This window comes from Colletotrichum higginsianum, chromosome 4, assembly GCF_001672515.1.
Source record: "Colletotrichum higginsianum IMI 349063 chromosome 4, whole genome shotgun sequence".
Taxonomy (NCBI): Eukaryota; Fungi; Ascomycota; class Sordariomycetes; order Glomerellales; family Glomerellaceae; genus Colletotrichum; species Colletotrichum higginsianum.
In genome coordinates, this window is record NC_030957.1 from 111,811 (window position 1) to 134,761 (window position 22,951).

At 53.9% G+C, this 22,951-nt stretch overlaps 7 protein-coding genes across 7 annotated transcripts; 3 read left to right on the forward strand and 4 right to left on the reverse strand.

Annotated features, from left to right (window-relative positions):
• Nucleotides 1–1,558: 1,558 nt before the first annotated feature.
• Nucleotides 1,559–3,963, forward strand: CH63R_05384 (L-amino-acid oxidase; the record flags this gene model as incomplete). Its single annotated transcript, XM_018300359.1, has 4 exons — nucleotides 1,559–1,910; nucleotides 1,974–3,472; nucleotides 3,530–3,688; nucleotides 3,886–3,963. The coding sequence occupies 4 exons, from the start codon at nucleotides 1,559–1,561 to the stop codon at nucleotides 3,961–3,963; spliced, it is 2,088 nt and encodes a 695-aa protein (XP_018158209.1).
• A 540-nt stretch (nucleotides 3,964–4,503) lies between these two features.
• On the reverse strand, nucleotides 4,504–6,071 carry CH63R_05385 (FAD dependent oxidoreductase; the record flags this gene model as incomplete). The annotated part of the gene is made up of 4 exons (XM_018300360.1): nucleotides 4,504–4,728; nucleotides 4,816–5,344; nucleotides 5,422–5,767; nucleotides 5,825–6,071. 4 exons carry the CDS (start codon nucleotides 6,069–6,071, stop codon nucleotides 4,504–4,506), a joined length of 1,347 nt encoding a protein of 448 aa, XP_018158210.1.
• Nucleotides 6,072–9,863: 3,792 nt separating this feature from the next.
• On the forward strand, nucleotides 9,864–10,195 carry CH63R_05386 (uncharacterized protein; the record flags this gene model as incomplete). Its single annotated transcript, XM_018300361.1, is given in 3 exon segments — nucleotides 9,864–9,873; nucleotides 9,881–9,971; nucleotides 10,105–10,195. Coding segments are annotated over 3 exon segments (192 nt in total).
• A 1,561-nt stretch (nucleotides 10,196–11,756) lies between these two features.
• Nucleotides 11,757–13,019, forward strand: CH63R_05387 (Globin; the record flags this gene model as incomplete). Its single annotated transcript, XM_018300362.1, has 1 exon — nucleotides 11,757–13,019. One exon carries the CDS (start codon nucleotides 11,757–11,759, stop codon nucleotides 13,017–13,019), a length of 1,263 nt encoding a protein of 420 aa, XP_018158212.1.
• A 1,094-nt stretch (nucleotides 13,020–14,113) lies between these two features.
• On the reverse strand, nucleotides 14,114–15,352 carry CH63R_05388 (Capsule polysaccharide biosynthesis protein; the record flags this gene model as incomplete). Its single annotated transcript, XM_018300363.1, has 1 exon — nucleotides 14,114–15,352. One exon carries the CDS (start codon nucleotides 15,350–15,352, stop codon nucleotides 14,114–14,116), a length of 1,239 nt encoding a protein of 412 aa, XP_018158213.1.
• Nucleotides 15,353–16,994: 1,642 nt separating this feature from the next.
• Nucleotides 16,995–17,258, reverse strand: CH63R_05389 (ToxB protein; the record flags this gene model as incomplete). The annotated part of the gene is made up of 1 exon (XM_018300364.1): nucleotides 16,995–17,258. The coding sequence occupies one exon, from the start codon at nucleotides 17,256–17,258 to the stop codon at nucleotides 16,995–16,997; it is 264 nt and encodes an 87-aa protein (XP_018158214.1).
• A 3,879-nt stretch (nucleotides 17,259–21,137) lies between these two features.
• CH63R_05390 (Xylose isomerase TIM barrel) lies at nucleotides 21,138–22,438 on the reverse strand (the record flags this gene model as incomplete). Its single annotated transcript, XM_018300365.1, has 7 exons — nucleotides 21,138–21,237; nucleotides 21,328–21,500; nucleotides 21,560–21,662; nucleotides 21,728–21,886; nucleotides 21,965–22,102; nucleotides 22,173–22,266; nucleotides 22,336–22,438. 7 exons carry the CDS (start codon nucleotides 22,436–22,438, stop codon nucleotides 21,138–21,140), a joined length of 870 nt encoding a protein of 289 aa, XP_018158215.1.
• Between the last annotated feature and the right edge of the window lie 513 nt (nucleotides 22,439–22,951).

Consider the following 22,951-nt stretch of genomic DNA (forward strand, 5'->3'; position numbering starts at 1 on the left):
GGTTATCTCGAACCCATCTATAGACAGTGGAGTTCGGCACTCTTGCCCGCCTGCCCGCCTACAATAGCCTCTTGGAGGTTGCGGTATTTGTCCTTATCTAGCAACTCGCTTCAAGCTTCCTGTCGAGCTTTTTTCTTCTTTTTCCTTCGATCCGAAGCTACGTTCCATCGCTGAACGAAGCACGACCGGCTGATAAAAGAAAGAAAAATAAAAATAAAGGCCAGAAATGTTCCCGCTCAAACCCACAATTCCTGACGAGACGCGAGTCTATGACGACCCGGAGAGCCGGCCGTGACCGGAGCGGCGGGCTGGACCTGCCCGCGGGTAACGGAACTATTATCAAGTGCTGCAGAGTTATGTGTTTAGTCCTGCACAATTTCCAGCTCTTGACCCTCTGCACTGCCTCGACGAGCGGTTTTGATATCGTATCCCTCAACTTGCTTGCTTCCACTTAGAAGCAAGATGCCAAGTACTGCGGACCCCGTTTCGGCCTCTGCTCTCGAATGCGTGCTCATAGTTGCGGTAGATAGCTTGGCACACATGCATTTATTGACAAGTCATGCAGATTTTATAACCGTTTTCGTGCATTGCACGCTGCGTCACACAATCTCACAACCAACTCACCGCTCGCCGGATACTGCTTGGTCACCGTAATCTCTTCATCTCAACAAGACAGCCGGTCGACCGCGATTGCGTCCCGGTCTTGCCCCTCCCTCTTCCAGGACCTAAGCTTTGACTTGTCTCTCAAGGGCGCCGTGTACAAGGAAGGGCGTACACGGGAGAGATACGGCAGATGAACAACCCTACAGCTTCCCCCGGTCGTTCTTAGTCTCGGACACCCCCACAAACATCCCATCAACACTTTTCACCCCGCTGCGGCATCCGGAGGCCAAGAGAATAGGATCGGTTGCAAAGTCGATAACCGCCCCGCCAAACGGGCTTGGATCGACCCATCATCTTGTTGTCTTCCTATCTTGCCGCTTGCTGTACTGCGCCGCCTCCACTGATAAGGAATCGGGGACCAATGCCCCAATGACTCGGGCTTCGGGGCCGGCACCGGTTCTACATGGTCGACGTCAGGATGCATGGTAACCACATGGCCAGCCGTGGGGATTCTTTCTGGCCGATGACTTCCACCTGCTTCATCTGGCATAGCACCACCGGACTAGACGCGGTAAAGTCCCCGACCAAAAGTAAGCCCAGCTACGCTTGACGTTGTATCTGCTGTCGTACAAGTGTGGGCAGTCTGACACCGCGAAGCCGGCTGTCATCCGGTGACCAATATTGTGATGTTCATGAATTAAACACCGGCAAGATGGGTTCTGCCTTCTACCATCACCGGCCGGGTCTTCCACGGTCGCCGGCTAGGCCTTGATACTGGCGTCGACATCGAGTCGACAAAGTTCCGGTAGCGGCGTGCTTACCTTGGGTGACATCTCCTTCGTCTTCTTATAAAGAGGTGCGGGCGCGTCAACAGTTAGAGGGAGAAGATCCTCAGAGATTCACCCTCAACTCCGAAACCACCCGAGTATCATCCAACCGCCCCTCTTCCTTCACAATGGCTCGGTGGTTTCTCTCCTTCATCGCCGGAAGCGTCCTCGCGGCTGCTTCTGGTCTTCCTATGAAGCTCGAGACACGAAGCGCAGTCACTTCCCGTGTTTCCAACATCCACATCACCATCGAGGAGCCCGTCGAAGAGACAGTGACCTTCACCTACGGCTCGTGCCGGGGTGTCTCGCTGGACGATGCTCATCACACCATCGTCAAGTCCGAGGTCCGCGACTCTCAGCGTCTCGTCTGGGTTCTCCCGGAAGATGCCTCGTCTGATGGGTGTATTTCAGCATGGGGTACTTCTGGCAAGCTGTTGGGCCGGAGTGAGCCTCAGACGCTGCATCACAACTGGAAGCGTCGTGTTCAGAAGAGATGTGAGTCCACCACCGAACGGCACTGCTTTCCTCCCTAACACCAAACAGCCATCCACATGGGCAATGACACCGGCATCGACACTCTTGGAGCCTGGTTCGAGGGTGTCAACCTCCTCAAGGACAAGGAGCCCGCCGCCGTCGATGTCGACGCCGCCAAGTCAAAGCAGGTCGCCATCGTCGGCGCCGGCATGGCGGGACTGATGAGCTACCTCGTCCTCTCCCAAGCCGGCATGACCAACATCAGCATCATTGAGGCTGGCCAACGTCTCGGCGGCCGCGTACACACCGAGTACCTGAGCGGCGGCCCCTTCGACTACTCCTATCAGGAGATGGGTCCCATGCGCTTCCCGGAGCACTACGTCGACCCCAAAACCAACACGACCTACAACATCACCGACCACCAGCTCGTCTTCCAGCTCGCCGCCGAGATGAACGATCTCAACAACCACGACAAGAACCTGAGCGTAGACTTCATCCCTTGGATCCAGAGTAACCGGAACGGTCTGTCATACAAGAACGGCATCAAGCTCGACAACGGCCTGCCGCCGACCCTCGCCCAGATCGCCGCCAACTCATCTCTTGCGGTTGCCAGCGTCCTTGACGACTCCACCAACGCCCTGTCCGAGAAGATGGACCAGTACCTCCCCGGCAGCGACTTCTCGGTTCGCATGGCCCAAAACATGTTCAAGGCCCACCGAGAGTTCCTCGACTCGGGTCTCCAAGGCCTTGGAGGAGACGTTTGGTCCGAGTATGCCTTCATGGTGAACTACCTCAAGGGCTCCCTCAACTCGACCGACGCTCTCGGCAGCTACTCGGCCACTTCTTTCTGGGACACTCTCTACGAGGGCATGTACTTCCAGGCCGCGACCTACAAGACTATCGACGGCGGTCTCAGCCGTCTCCCTCAGGCCTTCCACCCCCTCGTCGACGACGTCACCACGATGAACCGCAAGATCGAGCGCGTGCAGTTTGACACGGACAACTCCCGCGTCAACCTCGAATGGCGCGAGTCCTTCAAGAACCAGACCTTCGAGAGCGCCTCGTACGACTACGCCCTCCTGGCGGTCCCCTTCTCCATCATCCGCAAGTGGCGCCTCCCCTCGCTGCCCCTGACCATCTCCAACGCCATCAAGGAGCTGCCCTACACCAGCGCCTGCAAGGTTGCCCTCGAGTTCTCGGAGCGGTTCTGGGAGCACTACGAAAACCCCATCGTCGGCGGCTGCAGCACCACCTCGGACATCCCCGGCATCGGCTCCACTTGCTACCCCTCGTACAACATCAACGGCACCGGCCCGGCCACCATGCTGGCCTCGTACATCTCGGGCGACTGGGGCCACCGGTGGGCCTCCGTCTCGGAGGAGGAGCACGTCCAGTACGTGCTCGACGCCATGGTCGAGATCCACGGCGAGAACACGAGGGATCTGTACACGGGCAAGTACAACCGCCGCTGCTGGGTCCTTGACCCGCTCGAGAGCGGCAGCTGGGTGAGCCCCGTCGCCGGCCAGCACCAGCTCTACATCCCCGAGTACTTCAAGACGTACAACAACGTGAGTGTTGGTTCGTCTCCGAAGTGACAGGAATTGGTCGCTAATCACTGTAACTAGATGATCTTCATTGGAGAACACACCTCCTACACACACGCCTGGATCTCTTCGGCTCTCGACTCGGGCATCCGCGGCGCCGTTCAGCTGCTCCTCGAGCTCGGGCTCGTGGATGAGGCCAAGGCTGCCGTCAACAAGTGGATGGCCAGGTGGATCGACATTGTAAGTGACACCCTGAGACCTTCCAACCACGTGGCCCTGCGCCGTAGCTAATCCCGGGCCTCTAGTGATCCGGCATGATGGACGATACCCAAGGAGAAAAAGACTAGACGGAACGGAAGTGGGGGAATATCGGTACATTGCCGAGGCACGGCAGTAAATAATGTCTTGTATGTAGTATGACGAATCACGAGTAACAGACGAGCAACCATTACATCCAACGGCTGTCTTCCAAGTCCAACATCCGGAACCACCTTTGGCCAGATCTGCACTCGTAGGTCGATGTGGTAAACAAATCCGACATCACGCGAGCTACACAACAGCAATGCCCATGAATCTAATGACGATGGTTTTAAGCCCGTCGCAGTTATGCAGATCAAGATCTGTGTAAACGCTTCCTTCAGATCCAAAGTTTCATCCCTGCCGCCGATACTAGAGCACTTCCGGCAGAATGATCACGGGACAAAAATATCAGCCCTGCGGGTACGATCATCGTCCGATACATCGTACCGCTTCCCCATTCTTGGACGAAGCCGGGCAGGGGCCGGCAGGTCCCGGAAGACAGTGGTTCGGCATCTGCAGACAACGCCGCACACCCGCAGTGCCTCCTCGTCCGTAAATGTTCACCATCAGCAAATTTTATTCTGGTAATCTCGCGTCGAGCGCCGGAATCCTTGTCTGCAGCCTAGCGCTCTGAAGGATGTACAAGCATCACACGTGGGTTTGATGTCAGAGGCGGCCGTAGCCGCGGCTGCAGGAACCGTTTTCGCATCTATGTACACGAATCCTGCCCGTTGTTTCAGCGCCGGATTCGCCAATCATGCGAGCAGCTCGTTCTCGTCTCGTCTCAGCCTGCTCTCGCTTGTCTCAAAGAGCCGGGGGACGCCAGACTGCGAGAAGGGCACGCCGTCCCGTACGATCTTGGCCAGACCCCTGGCCGTCAGGAGGATGAACGACATGCCATGCCCGTTGAATCCCGCACAGACGAACTGCCCCGGTTTTGACGGCACCGGGCCAACATGGGGGTACAGATCGTTGGTGTACTGGATTCCGTCACGTTAGTTGTCCACAAGAGAGACTCGGAGTCCCATCCCCCAAGTGCGAGGGGCACGGCAGGAAGAGCGACTCACCCCCATTATCCCCGTCCAGATACTATCAACCTCGGCCCCGCTGTCCTCCCACCCGCGGAAGTTTCTCTGCATATGGTCGTCAAAGTAGTGAGCGGCGGGCTCGATCATCTTGGAGTCGTCCCAGACGTTGTACCACTCCTCCACGTGCGGGATGACCTCGGTCCTAGCACCGCCCACGACGATGCTGCCGTCCGGTCGCGTGACTTGATAGTCGTACAAGTTGGCGCCATGGCGCAGCGAGTAGGTCGTCGGGAGATACGGAGGAGGAGCGCCGCCTTCGGGGACCGCCACGTGGCTACAGACGCCGCGGACAGGGATGATGCGGTTTTTGTACTCGGGGAGCAACGTCGAGGTGTACCCGTTGGACGCGTAGAGCACCGTCTTTGCTTTAATGATACCTCTGGGCGTGGTGACGATCCAGAAGCCGTCTTCTCGCGAGTCCGAGACCTCGGTGACGGGCGTGTGGGTGTGCAGCTGGGCCCCCTTGTCAACGGCCTGCGACAGAAGATAGAGAACCAGCTTGTAGGGCCTGCAGAGGTTAGCGCGTGTGCACATGGCCTGAGTTTTCTCGACACATGGTCGCCAACAGCTTGGACGAGACTATACCAGATCGAGCCGGCTTCGAAGGCAAAAGCTGCCATTGCTCCCTTGACACCCGAGAAGACCTCCGCCGCCTTTCCTTCGACGTAGTGAACGAGCTTCGCTGTGGGCGACCCCAGCCTCAGGAGCTCGTCGAGACCGTCCTTCAACGGCTTGGCAAGCTTTTCGTCTCTGATCACTGCCATGGACGTTGTGACCCTGAAATCGCAGTCGATTTTCTTCTCCCGTACCAGATCCCTCACGCCATGCAGGTTGGCAAGCTCAAACAGAGCCATCTCATCCGCGGCCTCCTGGCCGAATCTCTTAATGCGAGCGGGAAGGCCGGCGTAGAGATCAGGCCGAACATGGCCGCCTTTCGGGTGTCAGCAGCAGCCTGACCTAGTTTATGACAGACAGTGTGGGTGCTCACCGTTGCGAGCCGTCGCGCCGGAGCATGCTTCTCTGGCCTCAAGAATCGTGATCGCCGGGCGGGAGGACTCTTCAACGCCGTCGAGCAGATAGTAGGCCAGAGCAGCGCCCGCGTAGCCAGCGCCGATGATGACGATGTCCTGTTCCGCGGGTAAGGTTTCGGAGCTCTGATGGCTGTCGAGAGGGTGCAGGTCCCGGCGCCAATATGGCCTCGTGGCATTGGGTACTGGGACGGGATTCTCAGACATTATGGCGGTTCCTGTACTGCCCAGATGGACCGTGTGCTGTGCAAAGCGACACGCAGTTCTTTGATCTTTATATGCGGCAGGGCGAATCTGATACAATCAGTGATTGCTACCGATGCAACTTGGTGTTGCCCGCGGATACGGTCTCGGAGCGGTGATATGAAGCAGAGATAAGCCCGCCCGAGTCTCTGGATATGTTCCGAAACAGGAAGTTGCACCCCGGAAGACGCGGGGTCATCGTTATCAGCTCCGACTCGGAGCCGATCTCGGGCCTGGCTAAGACCCGGGCCGGGGCCCGGCGGGTGGCGTTGCGGAAAAGACATACAGAACTCGTGCGTCCAGATCTTTTTGTCTCATCTCTTTCCGGTACAAGAAAGGCGACCCTTCTGCTCGCCCAAGCCTACTTCAACTCCAATGTTCAACTTCACCAACAACAGCTTGTTGAGCCTGCGCTTCTAGGTTGGCGGGACCCTTGCTTCACCTGACTCGCGCCATCGAACGTTTTCCCCCTGAACCTTAGTCCCAGCATCCATCGCGCTACTGCAAAACGCTACGACATCTTGGGTGTGATTTAAGGACGACACGCCATGTCCCAGACCCTGCGCATATCGAAAACTGTCAATTCTGGATCCCCTGGAGAAGATGGCGTTCGGCTCTGGTAGGAGGGCCCACGCTTGAAGCTGGTAAACGGCAGAGCTACGAGATCCGATGGTCCCGTGAGCATGGGGATGTGGAAACCACCAGGCTGGCCACGTGTGAATTCCAGAATCTCTGAAACTCTGTTTCACCGCCGCTATTCTGGGTCATGGTATTCTTGCGCGTTCTTGAACTGGTGGTAGTGACGAAGGGAATTCTTGAGAATCCGACATGTCCGCGTCATTATTTGAGTAGGACAAGACTCTGCGTTGTCCAGGCTTTAGAGAATTAACTCCATGAGGACGGTAGGACTCTTTTTCCTTCACTATTGCCAATATGTGGCACCGAGGGTCTGGTGTTTCGTTGATGAAAGTATGGGGCGCATGTTGACACCATCTGTTCAAAAATGAGCCAAATGGAAGGGCAAAGGTTCAGCTTCCAGGATTTCGAATCCACTTACACGTTAGGACACTCGGACAAAAAGGATGCCACATGTGCAGAAGTATTGCAGAGTCACACCGTAGAGAGATCATTCCCAGCCCTTATTCAAGCCTTGATAGGTTCACAAGAATGACACAACAGTTCTGGATGAGATCATTCCTCGCCGCTTGCCAGGCAACATTGGGCTACATCTTGAGTCAGCAGGATCGCCAGCACCTTTTAATGCTACAATGCAACATACACATAAGATCAAATAACGACGAGAGTTTAGTTCAACAAAATCTACAGCTGGATGTATTTCTTGTATGCTATAGGCTGGATAGAAGCCACTCTGGTTACTGTCTAGGAGCCGTGCCAAAGCCTGACTCCGCGTTGGGACGTGGCATGACGGTTCATCGCAGAAACTGTCGCGGCTGTATAGATGGGTCTCTATTGAACTGTCTATTGAGCGAGAAATCGCATCGAGTTGGGGAAGACGACTTACCACCATATTTCACTCCGATGGAGCATGCCTCTTCGTAAGCAGTATACCAAGATTCGCAGACTACCCTACTTTAGGGCTCTCAGCCTGGCGGGGAAGATGTCCTCCTTGGAGCTTCGATTCGGCAGGAATATGTGACTTAGACGGAGCCAGAAGCTTGCTTCCTGTTTTCGATCTGAGGCTCTCCATGGGAGTTTCGATGACCCGTCCTCGTACAAGACGTTAGGGCAAAGCCGCCACAAGAACTTGAATTGAAGCTTCTGTTGAGCATCGCCACATGCTTGAGGAAACAAGGGTATTCGGGGTTTCTAGCAGCGACCGAACAACGGGTTCAATACTCTGTATAGGTAAAGAAAGTAACAAGGACCGAGTTAAGCATCCTTGACCGGGTTCATGTCCATTTGGAGATGCTTCCGACTCGGCAGCCCCGCCACTTGCCCCACGAAAGGGCAGTCCCATTCGTATTGCGTGCGAGATCCAGAACGCCATGCTATCAACATTCCCAAGAGACAGTGATTGATGCCTGGAGAGGTGGAGTTCGGGCAGAGCACGGGTTTGCAACGAGCCAGCGGGTGAGGTTTGGCGTTGACAGCCTCTCTCCCAAGGTATCAAGGACCATTGCCTCCGAACAGAGACGAAAGGATATTCGACGCCGTCGGCTTTGGATGTGTCAAGGCTAGGTACCCGTCCGGCATTACCTGGGTACCTAGATTCAGCAGAGCTTATGCAATCGGGTGGCCTGCAGCACTGTTGGTGGCTTGGCCGGGGAAGAAGCCGCCATGGCTGGCATCTCGTTGCTTTTTTCCCACGCGCATCAACTCGTGGACGCCATGTGGTCTAAGGAATATGCATCTGTCAGACGTTTTGTTTTTGTTTTTTTTGGAGGGCACGGGAAACCCCCCCCAGCAAACACCAATGCAAACGTGTGGGAACGGCAACGGGATTTCCATGTATGTCCAGGTCCCTATGGAGTCTCGGACGATGTTTGCTTGTCAACAAAAGGCCAAGCAGCCCGCCCGGCTTATGTGACGCATCATCACGAAGGCCGGAGACTTGAGCTTGAGCCCCTCCCAGGGTCTGTCAGAGCCCAGAGGTGAACCTCCCAGATGAGGTTTAATGCAGCTCACTTCGCAAGGGCCCATATGTGAGGAAAAACCCCCATGGCCTGCATGGCGTCAGGTCTCACTTTCGGGCGCGAGCAAAACAAAAAAAGCAAGTAAAACGGCCGCGACGATAGTGAAGAGCGCGTTGGGAATCTAGTCAACTATGGGCTGTGGTGGCGTCAAAGAATATGCACCTAGCAAGCTTCTTCCACCTTCTCTCTTACCAGGCTGCAAAGGAGGGAAACATTTCGGAAACGACATGTCACTTTCCGCCCCCCTTCTAGTGCGCCTCGGCCCATTGAGCTGATTGAGCGATGACACTAGGCCTGGGTGAGAAAGATTCAAAGACCTTTTCACTCCTGGTAGCCGAACATGCGATGCGCTACCTACGCCTGAGATGGTCAGTAAACCACCGGCCACCCATCGTCTTCTCGGCCTTCCGTATCCAAGCAGTGTGTTTGCGATGGCGGGGCGGAAAGTTCATGTCAATTGTTTGCTTCAGTCGCTTGACACCTGTCACAAATGAGGAGGGGAATGAGAGGGGGAGTCTTGGAAGATTGAAGAGAATCCATGGGCCCTCGACTCCCCTTTCCAATACTCTGGTGGTCCATCGAGATCGTTACGGGGTCTTTGTCACTACGTTGCGAGACGGTTGGGTTGGGTGGGCTCTCTGGCCAGTGGAGGTTGATCACATACTGGAAAATGCAACAATGGCGCGGGTCAGGGGATTCTGGATCCGCCAACGGCTTCCATATGGAGCCTGGGTGAGCGAAATAGTGAGGACCGCAGCCACTGCCATGGGGCGTTTGCGGGGTTGCTCCGGGTGGTGGTTGGGCTTCACTCGGGTTCACTGCGATGCTGGCCCGGGGAATCCCGACCATCATAGCCGTCAACGGGTGATGGCGCCTCTTCGACGACGCCATGGCGCTGGGGAAAGAACAATAATCAACGAGATGAGGCTAGAGGATCGTGGCGTTTTGTTCCATTACGCCATGAGCAAGCTTGAAGATAGACATCTGAGACCAACTGACGACGGGGCTACGGAGAGCGGCTGTATCGGACTCTCCCTCCGTCCAACTGGCAACAGCGCTCTTGATGACTGAGCGGCCAGCGCCACACAATAGCAAGCGAAACATGCCGACCTGTTCAAGGGCTCTTTGTCCGAGTCGGCCAGTGGGAAGAACAAGACAACTCCACCCCGGCGATTTGGCTCAAGTTGAAACCGAAGGAAGGAAATGATATGTGAGATCAACTCCACCGGTCGACACTGTGACGGCTGGCGAACCAGCTTGTTCTTCCCGAGGTCGCAGTGAGGTCGGCATTCGCACAGCCAAGTGTATAGAGTCGAGATGTGCTGACACACTATTCCGTACAGAACGTATCATTCAAAACTCCCCAGCCCAAAAGCAAGTTTTCCCCAGCCGAGCGGGCAAAACATTGAACGACAGGAACAAAAAGACTGGTAGGGAACACGCTGAATCGGTAGACAAGAACCCGTGCTTGGAAGTCAACTGGAGAAGCAGCGCAGTGACATGAACCCTTGCCCGTCTTCTTTCCCCTATTCCCGTTGTCTCTTTTTTACGCGCTCTCAGTCTCTTCCACTGCACTGCTGTAAAGCTCTGCATGCGTATTCTGTACCTTTCATGGGTTCGAATTGAGATGAATCATTGGGGCCTAAGCCCCCCCCCAGTCGGCCCCCAGTTAGGCATTCCAGAAGTCGCAAATCTCATCATACGAGTTTGCAAATGCAAGTCGGCAATTCCCTGATGTGGCGTGTTCTCTTCCCCACTGTGCATCGCGTGTCACTGACGTCTGCTTTCTTCTTCCTTCTTCGGTTAAGAGGACAAGGGACACACAGTCACAGACACCCACTCAGCAGCCTCCATCAGAGTTGTTTCGAGGGTCTCTCATCACACGTGCACGAATCTTCAGTGAGGCTTTCTGTTTCTGCTTTACTATCTTAGCTGTATCCGTAACTCGATCAGATTTTGTGACTAGACTACTGACTTTGCAATCCATCCTTGGACCTCCCATGAAGTCGTCGGCTTTAGTATTCAATCCGTCCAGAGTCACGGTAATGAATGGGCGCGTCGAACTGCCAGCTGCAGCACACTTCTAAAGGGGCCCCGGCCCGGGTCTCTTCGTTGATTCGGTTTGCTCGGCAGCTCACTCGCCGTGTTCCACCGGGGAGGCTTCGGGGGCCACCCTCAGGGTCCAGTCGAGATCCCTGACGGTGACCGTTCCCATCCCTGGCCCCCGAGACCCTGCCATCCCATCCCAGCCAAACATCCTGGCTTTGTAAAATAGCTGCGAACAGGGCTGAATTTTGAACCGATCCTCGGTTCATCGCGGACGCCCGACCGCTGTTGCTGCCGTTCCCTGGGCAAACCCCGTTGACAGTACCCAGCGTCTTCCTCCATCATGGGCCTTCTCGTCTTTCAACCCATGAATCCATCCTTGCATGGGTGGCCCACGAGAGCCGTGTACAAATGAGGGACCGACTTTCTTTTTTAGACTACGGCGTACACATCATACGATGTCTACCTTCGAGATGGGCAAGGCCTTCTTCGAAACACGCCGAGCTCAAGCGCACGCGGCAAAATTGCAGTTTCCGGGGGTGTGAGAGTATGAGGAGGGGGTTAGGCCCGACTGCAGTCTGTCTGCCAGAGTAATTCTAGACAGACTCGAGAGTATGTATATCTCTCCCTTGGTGCCCGAACCCGATCTCGAAGGAGGATCTCTACGTGTAGTTCCAAACCTTTGGATCCGGCTCTTGTTACTCTAGTGTCTGCCAGACTCTTCTCGTTCTCTGTGCATTGAAATTCTTGATACCACTTGAACGAGTCGCGCCCCAGTTACGCCTGTTGTTTATCCCCAAGAGACACGCCTGCAAACCGCAAGCCTTGCCCATTCCCATTGTTGGAGTCAGGGCCATTCGCCGTCAATCAGCCCAGAGTCTGACCGCTCGATATTAGCAATTAGAAGACCAAGAAGAGGTCGCGTTGCATCACCGTCACAGCCAGAGCCATGGCCCTGACATACAAGCAATCGCAGCTCGTCAAGGGCACGATCCCCGCTCTCCGTGAGCATGGCGAGACCATCACATCCATCTTTTATGCCAACATGCTCCGCGCCCACCCGGAGCTCCACGACCACTTCAACAAGGTCAACCAGGCCAACGGCCGCCAGCCGCGTGCCCTGACGGGCGTCATCCTCGCCTTTGCCGCCAACCTCAACCACATCAGCGAGCTCATCCCCAAGCTCGAGCGCATGTGCAACAAGCACTGCTCCCTCGGCATCCAACCCGAACACTACGACATCGTCGGCAAGTACCTCATCCAGGCCTTCGGCCAGGTCCTCGGCCCGGCCATGACCCCCGAGATCCGCGAGGCCTGGACAAAGGCCTACTGGCTCCTCGCCAAGATGCTCATCGGCCGCGAGGCCCAGATGTACCGCGAGTTCAACGAAGACAAGTGGTCCGGGTGGCGCAAGTTCCGCATCGAGCGCAAGGTCGCCGAGACGGACGACATCTTCTCCTTCTACATGGTCCCCGTCGACGGCGGGCGGCTGCCCGACTTCTACCCGGGCCAGTACACCTCCATCCGCACCACGATCCCTTCCCTGGGCCACCTGCAGTCACGGCAGTACTCGCTCAGCGACGCGCCGCGGCCCGACTACTACCGCATCACCGTCAAGCGCGACCGCGGCGTCAAGGTCGGCAAGGGCAGCGCCGTCTTCAACCTCAACCCGGGCGTCCTCTCCAACCACCTCATCGACGACAAGAGGCCCGGCGACATCGTCGAGCTGACGCACCCGACCGGCGACTTCTTCTTCGACACCCACGCCGCCGGCACGCTCCCCGTCGTCCTCATCTCCGCCGGCGTCGGCGTCACTCCGCTCATGTCCATCTGCAACACCATCGTCGAGCGCCAGGCCGTCCGCCCCATCTCCTGGGTGCACTGCTCGGCCCGCGCCGCCCCTTTCGAGGAGCACATCCGCAAGATCGCCTACAGCCGCGCCAGCTTCACCACCAGGTTCTTCCGCTCGCAGATTGCCGACGTTGAGGACGACGACTCGCTCTCCTCGTCGAGCGACTTCGGCCTCCGCATGGACCTCGCCCGCATCGACCCTGCCGAGCTCTACCTCGGCCACGGCGGCGCCGAGTACTACATTTGCGGCCCGGAGGTCTTCATGACCGAAATGTCCCAGTTCCTCTTAAACCAGGGCGTCGACCCAGCGAGGGTCAAGTTTGAGAGGTTTTCCACGGGAGACCTAGCAGCGCAGACATGATGCACTCCCTAGGTAGAGCGCAAGGGGCGGTTCAAGTCTTGACGACATCGTTATGGGGTATGGACGAGTGTTTTACTCAGATCAGGGTTAAGGTTACTCGGGGGTATGATGGCCAGTGTTGGTATATACAGGAAGGGTCTACGGAGTTATTAGGATGGTACAGTATCAGAAGGGCTTGAGGAGTTATACGGGCGTGTATCGAATGCAATGACCTCGACGTCTCGGTCCAGGCGCAATTGTTTGCCTCGCAAGCAGCCAGTTGGTCGTTGACCTCCAAGACAACATTGACATGCAGCGAGGATCGTGCGACAGAAACAACAGTTTTATGCCGTGATGTGCTCCGTTCATGCTTGCCGTCCACCTTGGCATTCCACAATCCGGGAACCTCCAGCTAGGAAAATGAGCCGCCGGGGGAACCCGGGGAGACGGAGCGGAAGCGGGCGGCGGCGGCGGAGAGGGGCTTCGGGGCTCTGGCCGGTCACGCCATACTAACCAAGGACGTAAAAATGCAGTGTGTTCAGCGGCAACAGTGCTGTAACCATAGCACCCAAATGCCTGGTTCACTTCCCAACTCGGCAAGCAACCTTGCCCGTCAATGGCTCGAATCTGTCCTCAGAAGCTCCCACCGGTCAAGAAAGGCTTCCGAAACTCGTTTGCCAAACAATGCCAAAGTTCTCATCAACGAAAATGCTTCCTCTTCTCCATATCGGCGATTCCTTCACGCTGAGCCTCCTACATCATACGACCAATGTCAGGCATCATGCAACCGTCTGACTCGCCGCCACCCATCACTCTTTCCGGTCCCCCGGGACTCCCTATGGGGCAACTAAACCGGGGCCCTACAGGTACATTGTTGGGGTTCCGCGTGGGCTTGACCTGCGCTGCAACCCAGGTCTTGCACGCATAACGCCCACGCCCACAAGCCTTCATTGTCGATATTGGGCTGGTGCTTAAGGGACCGAAACGGCTGCCTCTTTGGACAGGCGAAGAAGTAACCATGTAAAAAAGGGGAGCGAGACCAAAAGCACAAAATGAGACGTCGCTTGAATTGAACGAAAGGAATGCGACTTCTCCAGTTGCTCTCAATACTACAGCTATGCGTCTCTGAGCAAGGGGCCCTTCTTTACCGGCTCTATCCTCTCGAACGACTCGGGATCAGGTAGATGATCAGGACACCACCTCTCCATTCCGTATCGCAACCAGTGCGCGTATGTCCCTTCGATGTTGTCGCTCCCCTCATGCTTCCTCCATGAGCTTCCCAGCGTCTCGCCGAGAACCTGGACAATCAAGCCATGGGCCAGCTTGAAACCAAAACTTCTCGCAAAGCAATCCTCCACGATCGTCCTGGCCAGCTTCTGATCCTCCGACTCCGGCGTTCCGGGCTCAGGCACCTTTTGACTCATAAGCTCGAAGGCTCTGACACCGTTCCACTTCGTATACTCGTTGATGAGCTGACTGCCGACCATGTATTCCGGCGCGAAGATCTTTTCCGAAACATACGCCGGTCCGTCCCAGCCTGCTTCTTCGTCCACGATGCTCATCACCATTGTGATCACCTGCCCTTGGATGATGTAGTCCGTCAATCGTTGGCTGAGGCCTTCATGCCCTGCCTTGGTGAGAGATTGTCCCATCAGCGGGATGCCTCTTAATAGCGGATGCAAGTGCAGGCCCTCGGTGTTCGTCTTTCCCTTCCAGAGTTCGATGAAAAGTTCGTGGCATGCTTGCCAGAAGGTGTTACCGGGGAGGCTTCCGATGAAGTAATTCATCAGGCTGTAGCTCCGTCCACCTTCGGCGTTGTAGGACAGAACCTCATAAGGGCTGTCCGGGTTGGCGATGGTCTCGTTCCACAGCCGATCGAGGTCGCCGATCTGCATGTATCCCACGTCCGTATACACACCGCCGTACTTCACGAGCAACGGGAACCGTACGAGGTCGGAGTAGTGCTGTTTCGCAAACTCGCCATCCAAAGTCCCTTCCGTGAAAGCCCGAGGTACGACACCCGGATCCTGCACGTCGATCCAGTTTCCAACGTAACTCCGTGACTGCGGCTCGAGATCGACGACTCGCACCGTCCACCCCTGGGGAGAAAAGCGGCGGTGCCAAGTGCGAACGTTACGCTTGGCGTATGGATGCAAGTGGTCGTATCCGGAATTCCAGAAGAACCATAGGTTTTTCGCAGATGTGACCGGCGGTGGGTTCCTGATGGCGTTATCAACCTGGTCGTCTGCACGCTGGTCCAGGCGATCGAGGGGAATGGGATGAAGGCCTGTGGGGATCGGGTAAAGGGACGGAGAAGCCGAGGACGCTCCGATGGTGAGATTTGTTGCAGTCATGGTTGCCGAAAGGGGCTGCAGTCTCGTTATTGCCAACGAGAGTCCGCAGCAGTATTGCGCTATCTGCTATCTGGGGCAAGAATGGCGGGATGGTAGGACGAGACTGTGGCCAGTAGTAAAGAGATCGGCAGTTGTATGATAAACCTTCTTGATGGCGTTGAGCGCTTTTGTTATTGCTGTTTTTTTATGTAACAAACAACATGGAAATATTGGCGTGGGCGTGGGCGTGGTTGTTATTTCTAGTCCAAGACTTGATCATGAATTCGCAGCTGTCAACCGGATTACCCGTATTCCTGCATTAGCTCAGATGAATCATCGTGATTCACGTTCCGCACGCACGCACGCACGCAACACCCCCACTTCGGACCCTAGCAGCGGCGAAATGCATGATCCTGCAGTGACCGGGGAAGGTACAGAGAGTTGCAGAGTACCAAGGGCCTTCTCCTTGATATTTGGCATTCTAAAAGCCTTGAAATTCCGTTGGCTTTTGAAACATCGAGTACCTTACATTCAGTGGCGCAGGGATAGAAATCTCATGAGCTAGATTCAGCACCTGTGGCTGACGCCGCCAATTAAGTTTCTTGTCAATTCAGGCCTCTGTTGTGTTGAAAGTCCCCCTGTCTAGTGCAGTCAAACATCCATTTATTGACTCGCACGTTCGAAATCTTATCGCATGATTGTCTTCCCTGACTGTTGGCAAATCTAATGAATCAAATACCAAATATTGTTGAGTTAAATTCAGTGGTAATTCGCCAGATGGTGGGGGGGGGGGGCTGGTCTGGCCTCCTCTCCCGTGGACGACATCTGTTGCAGGGCCCAATGGCCTGCCCCTCAAACCAGCTGAGACTAAAGACAAGCAGATAACATTTTTAACGATGATTGGTAACAATCAAACCCAACCTTTCCTTGTTAAAAGTTCAAATCCTGCAGTTCGTTCACTCGGATCCCAGCTGGCAGCAAACACTTCAGCACCAACCGAATTGACTGGGGAGCGGGCCGGATGCTCAGTATGGTAATCAACCGTTATGCAAGGCCAGGGGTGCAGCTGCAAAGTCGACGAATCATGCAACTGGACTTACCTGTAGTTGACAGTTGGTTGCAATTGCAGTCTTCACGAGCACCTCAGGAACCAACAGCTAACAGGGGTCTGCAGGCTCCGGGTCAGTACTTCTGTGCTGCCTATTGAATAGTTGTTTTGAACTTGTCCGTGAGAGAAATTAGCCGATGGTACTTCGTGCCAGTTCTCAAAGCTTAGACTACCGTGTTCAGACCCGGCATGACAAATCTTGCGTCTGGATGTCATTCCCAATGCTAGAACATAACCTTGGTGCGTTTGGTGCACTTTTCGGTCTGTTAATTACAATCATCGCGATCATTTGCAGCCATTACACTAGTCTTAATTTCATTTGAATTAGTTTGAGATGTTGATCCAATGGATGAATATATATACATGTGTATCTTTTCAATCACAGGTTACAGAGATTGTCTGTAGCAACTGAATCTTCTCCAAAGATACCATTGCGTGCGGCTCGACAAGGTGATGGAATTGACGTTGGCCAAAGCTCGCTCGAGGAAGCGTCGTCCACTGCCAGGCTGGATACGGTGATGCCGACCGATGACGAGAACCCCGCTATTGTTCCGTTCAGCAGAACCCGGCTTTGCGCAGAGAGTAGTTCTCGGGGAGCCTTTGACCCGCTTGCACGCTGAGCCCGCAGTCGTTGGTGGCATGGATGGTGTAGCCTGCACGGGTGTTGGGATCGTAGATAGAGGCGTAGTAGTTGAAGGGAACGCAGCCGGTGCCAACCGCAACACTGTTGAAGTTGAGCAGCTCAACCTTGCAACCGGTGGCGGCGGCAGCAAAGCCTGCGTAAGAGGCCAAGAGGCAGATGGCGGCGGTGAACTTCATGACTGTGGCCGTGTTAATCGAATTTCGAGACGCTATCGGAATGAAGTCTTCGTACTTTTTATGTTAGAAAGGTATCTTTGTGAGGATTTAGAAGTCGGCGATGAAAATTTCCATCACCTGCAGTCTCGAGTTTCTATATACACATTATGCCATGGAGGCTTCGAGTCATTCTAGTCTTGCGGATGTACTTTTGCAAAAGAGGAACCCGACCCTTCCGCTCGGGGACCGGGCCAATGCTAAGACACCGTAACCGCAAGTGTGACAGCTCGTAATCTAAAGTCATGATATCTAGGATAGATGAGGGGGGGAATGCGTCAGCTATCATCCGCTAGGGAAAGGGAAGTTGGGAATATGTGTGGCCGCTCATCTCCGCGGTATATGATGCTGCGTCAGGTCTCGCGAACCGATCTCTCCGTCCTCTGAGCTCACAGATATGGTCATGAGAGAAACAAAACCAAATCCCGTGGTCACAGTAGCTGCATGGGAAAGGAAGCAGACTGAAGTGATTTGCTGGAAAGGGCGGAAGAAACCATTGACGCGGGCAAGCTTGATCTTTCGGGAGTGGGTGAATAAAGTAGAATAATAAACTAGAGCACCCCTGCAAACTTAAATTGAATTAATGTCTCCATGCATAGTCCCAATCGGTTGAAGCGGCGTTTATTCACTGACTCGAGCAGCTCGTTCTCGCTCGCAAATTCCGCCGCCAGAGGGTCATCCCACTGGCGAGATTGGCGCTTACCAATTCGATTCTGTAAAATTTGCGGCTAGCTTGAAGTAGACTCAAACTGCTTTTCGCTCTGTGCAGAAGAGGTCGAGCAGAATGCGGCCTTTGAATGTAGGATGGCATAGTTCGGTGGCTTCTAGCTTACCCGAGATCCCGAAACCTAACGAAGCTTAAACTTTCTTTTGAAGCCAGTCGCTGCAGACTAATTTTCTTCATCGTGGGGGTTGAGTAGGAGTTGGTACCGCACAGGTGGGTATTAGATAAGTCAATTGCGTGCAATGTGATGTTGTGTTGGCTTGGTTGTCGATTCTGGGGGTGCGAATTTTACTTGCTGGTTGAGTCTATCTTTCAAATCGGTAAACTCCGAGTCTTCAGCCACAACTTCCCAACCGGGAGCTTGGACTCGCTCCTACACACAGAGTAATTAAGTCAGACTACCCACTTTTCGGCACCCCCCCCATTTCGGCACCCCAAAAATGCCTCAAATGCCTCATCACCAGAACATACCCCTCAACTTTCAACATCAACAACATTTTCTATACTTATGCGAATAACCTCATTTTTTCCTCAGAGCTTCTTTTCGACCTTATGGGCCAGTATACCGAAGATGAAGTCAATCAGGCCCTTGACGCAATAACCAACGGCATGCCCATTAAGAGGGCTGGTCAGGTGTATGGCATCCCAAGATCAACACTTCAGTATCGGATTAAGGGCACTCAACCAAGGTCAATTGCCTTTTCTGACCTGCAGAGACTTTCTGTTAGTCAGGAGGCTAAACTGGCTGAATGGGTTCGCATTCAGCATGCCCTTGGTGTTGCCCCAACCCATCTGCAAGTGAGGCTATTCGCAGAAAGGATCCTCCATGCCATGGGGGATACAGAGCCTATAGGAAAAGGCTGGATCCAAGCCTTCTTGAAGAGGAATCCATCAGTCAAGGTCCAGAGAAGTCGCCCTATCGATTCTAGGCGTGTTAATGGGGCATCTACTGAGGTCATCAGGGACTGGTTCAAACTACTCGCCATACCAGAGATCACCAGCATCAAACCAGCTAATAGATACAACATGGATGAGACTGGTATCCTTGAGGGCCAGGGATCTAATGGGCTGGTGCTGGGCATGTCTGAGACGAAGTCTGTACGTAAGAAACAGCCTGGATCAAGGGCATGGGTATCCATCATCGAATGCATCTCTGCCCTGGGCCATGTTCTGAATCCCCTCGTTATCTATAAGGGCAAGGCAGTCCAGCAGCAGTGGTTTCCTCTAGACCTTGGCCCTTATGAAGGATGGCAATTCACTGCAACGGAGAATGGATGGACTTCAGATGCCACTGCAGTTGAATGGCTGCAGAAGGTCTTCATCCCTCAGACTCTTCCTCAGGGCAAGGAGGTCAGGCTGCTGATCATGGATGGACATGGGAGTCATACAACGACTGACTTTATGTGGTTATGCTATATAAACAACATCCATCTATTGTTCTTACCGCCACATACCTCCCATGTCCTCCAGCCACTTGATCAGTCAGTCTTCAGCCCTGTCAAGGCAGCCTATAGGAAGGAGCTTGGATACCTTGGTCAGTGGAATGATTCAACTGTTGTAGGCAAGAGGAACTTTATAGGCTGTTATCAGAAGGCTCGTACTGCAGGTATGACGATGCAGAACATTAGAAGTGGTTGGAAATGGACAGGGTTATGGCCTGTCTCTATGGCGAAGCCTCTGATGAGCTCCCTACTGCTCCCATCAACACCAGCAGCATCAGGATCATCTGATCAGGTCAGCAAAGGGCAGTCTGGAGGCAAGGAAGCTGAAGGATGGGTATCTGCGTCATCTGCAGTGGCATGGTCGACGCCAAGGAAGATGAAGGATCTAGCTGGGCAGTTGAAGCTATTCACAGAGCTGGAGAATGATGCCTTTACTCAACGCCTTCTATTCAGGAAGGTAAAAAAAGGCTTCAGCGAGCAGGCATATGAGCTGGCAAATACCCAGCAGAAACTGGAGCTTCTGCAGGCCCAAGTCACCAATACTGCAGTAAGGAAAAGAAGGGCAGTCCAGCTGGATCCTAACACTAAGTTCGCCAACATCAAAGACATCCAGCAGGCGCAACTTAAGGCTGGGGAAAAAGAGGATGATGCAGCCGAATCCAGCGACTCTGAATACCCTAGTGAAGCTGAAAGCTGTATTGTTGTTGCATCTAGAAGAAGTCAATGATTAATTGAAGTCGACGAGTATGATGGGAATAGCTTCATTTTTGGGGTGCCGAAATGGGGGGGGTGCCGAAAAGTGGGTAGTCTGACTTATGAATCTTCTGCTGGGTGAGAATGAACAGTTTTGGTCTACGAGGCTGACTAGGGGACGCGAAACATCGAACGTCAACTTCGCCATGGTGCTCTCAGATAGGTTGCCGAACAGCTGTCCACGCGAACTTTTTTTTGACAAAAAGAACTACGTTATAAGGTCAATCAAGAGCTTGGCCATGACTGAGACATATAGAATGTGGCTCTGATCGGATAGGAAAAGAGGATCTGACGTGGTTGCTTGGTAGGTGTTGTGCAGCTGAGGGATGATCCGTCTGGATCGTAGGTTTCTCAGATTGCAGGTATGGTCAGTAGGAAAATCCCATATCTAATCCTTGCAGATTATATATCCGAGAAGCCTGCATCTCAAGGTTCAATGTCTCTATGGTTGGGAGTTCTTGAATTTGATGGTATAGACCTTGACGGTGAAGCTATTTGCAATAGACCATAATAATTCTGTAGTACTAGGTGTTCTTAAACAAGCTACTTTACTACTTTAAGAGTAGAAAAACAGGGCATAGTGCTAGTATTAGGATACTTACTGCTGGGAGATCAGTTAGGCATGGTGTGACTGATCTTTACTGCTTGATCCCATTGGTTCTACGCTGGTTAGACCAGCGTTCTTAAACAAGAAATATCAACACCTCCGCCCCGCCCCAAAAAACATAGGTCAAATGTGTTTCGTGTGCAGGTTCATTCCCTTGTCTCTTCAAATTCCTAAGTTTCAATGGTATTCTCAAGCTGTGAAAACTCCAAGTCCCCTCCCCTCTTAAGCCTTATGCTCGAACCCATCTGACCATAAGATGTGGAAGATTGCCGTGACGAGACTGACTGTTTATCACCTGAACTAGAATTCAAATGTCTTCACAAGGCTGCCAGAAAAAGCCCCTCTAGTCGAGTACCTTCGGTGTCCGCAACCTCCGTGTACACTCGGGGACTGTGATGGGGGTGATAAGGGTACGGCCTGGAATGTAGTTCAAAGGTTAGTATCAAAAGGTCTTGAAGCGGCGCCTATAACGCTGGCCGGGAGACAACAAGGAACGAAAATTCATACCCGTATTCTGGGGTAAATGTAATTTGGTAGTCGGCGCCGCGAGTGGCGCTGTGCTGGATGACTTTGGTCCAGAACCTCTCGAAGAATTCCCGCTCGGGGGTGTAGATTGGGTCCGACGGATCAGCGCACTGAGAACCCTGGGTCGTGCCGATCCGAGCGTGAACATGATAAACCTAGATCCCAGGCATGAGAATTTTCGTCGTCCGGATAAGCAAAAGCAGAAGCGGCTCACATGAGGAACGACCTTCTCGAGAATTTCTTGGTCTTCTTGTGACTCGTCTAAGAGTCTCTCAGAGACGACGACCCAGTGAGATATGTCGGCGGTGATTCGGAGACTACAAACTACCATTACAATCTCCTCTCCTGATAGTTTGTGCTGTGTTGGGGCTCAACCACTTACTTCGGTACCTTTTCCAGGATGTACTTCGTCGCGTAAGGGGTGAACAGTGACCGATTTCGATGCGTCTCATGCGTCACTCTGCCAGCAAAGCCCAGCTCCTCGTCAATCTTAAAAGTACCCCGGTAGAAATCGACGGACTGGTCAAGGGTCCAAACATCGCTATGCCTCAAGCGTTAGTTATTGGTCGCTGAAAGGCGAACACCCCCGTTCGATCTCGAATATGCTGGGCCAACGTACCTCCCCGACTGAGCATTCACCTTGACCGGCTTAAGGATTTGTGCGCGCTCAAGGGACTTGCGGTAGAAGTCAAGATGATCTTTGGGGGTCAGACCTGGTGGTCTGGGGCCGGTGTATCCTTGCCAAGATGACATAATTCTAAGAAACGTCAGCGTCGGAAGAAGGTGGCCTGTAGCTCTTTAAACCGCTCATTTAAGGTCAGACATACTGCGCAACAAGCTGGAAGCCAAACTGGTCGAGAATTCGTCTAAGCTGGGGCAGCTCTTGGGTTGGAATCGCACTGTAGTCTATTTCAACTCCGGCTGTCGTCCGTATAACACGGCGCCCATTAGCCTCAGCTCGTGTTCTCACACCATCTCACAAGCAATTACTGTAGCCCTTTGCCTTCAGGTCAGGGAAAATGGCAATCCAGTTAGCGAACTGGTCCCCGGCCGGAATCCCCCACAGCGTACGGAACCGAGCAATAGTCGGCATGGTGTCAGGTTCGGGAATCGAGGGGTCAATGTCAATGTCAGGTGGGAAGGCATCAGAGGAAGACTGGGAAAATCGAGCCCGCAGAGGTCAGCAGTGGGATGTCCATGGGAACAGCTCCTTTAAAGCCATTCTGCTTCGTAGATCCTTGACAACCTTCCCCCGTCTTCAGCAAGATCTCGCCCTAGTCCCATGACACCAGAGGCATGCCGAAGCTCTCTTGTCCCAAGCCAGCCAATCACATAAGCTCGATTGGTCGAAAGGGGCATGTGGACGCCGAAAGTTGACCGAGCGCATCCGAGCTTGCCTAGAAGTGAACCAAAAACGAGTGCGGGAAGCTGGCGGGTTTCTGTCCAGAATGGATGAGCTCGGCGAATTCTTCCTTCATTTGTCAAAAAGCCGAGGATTTTTCCCACTGGAAAAGTAGGACAGCTGCGGGACGTCAAAGAACGGCGCAATGGCATTATCTTGGCCAATAGACATCCCGCGGGTTTCAAGGCCCCGCCATGTCTGTAA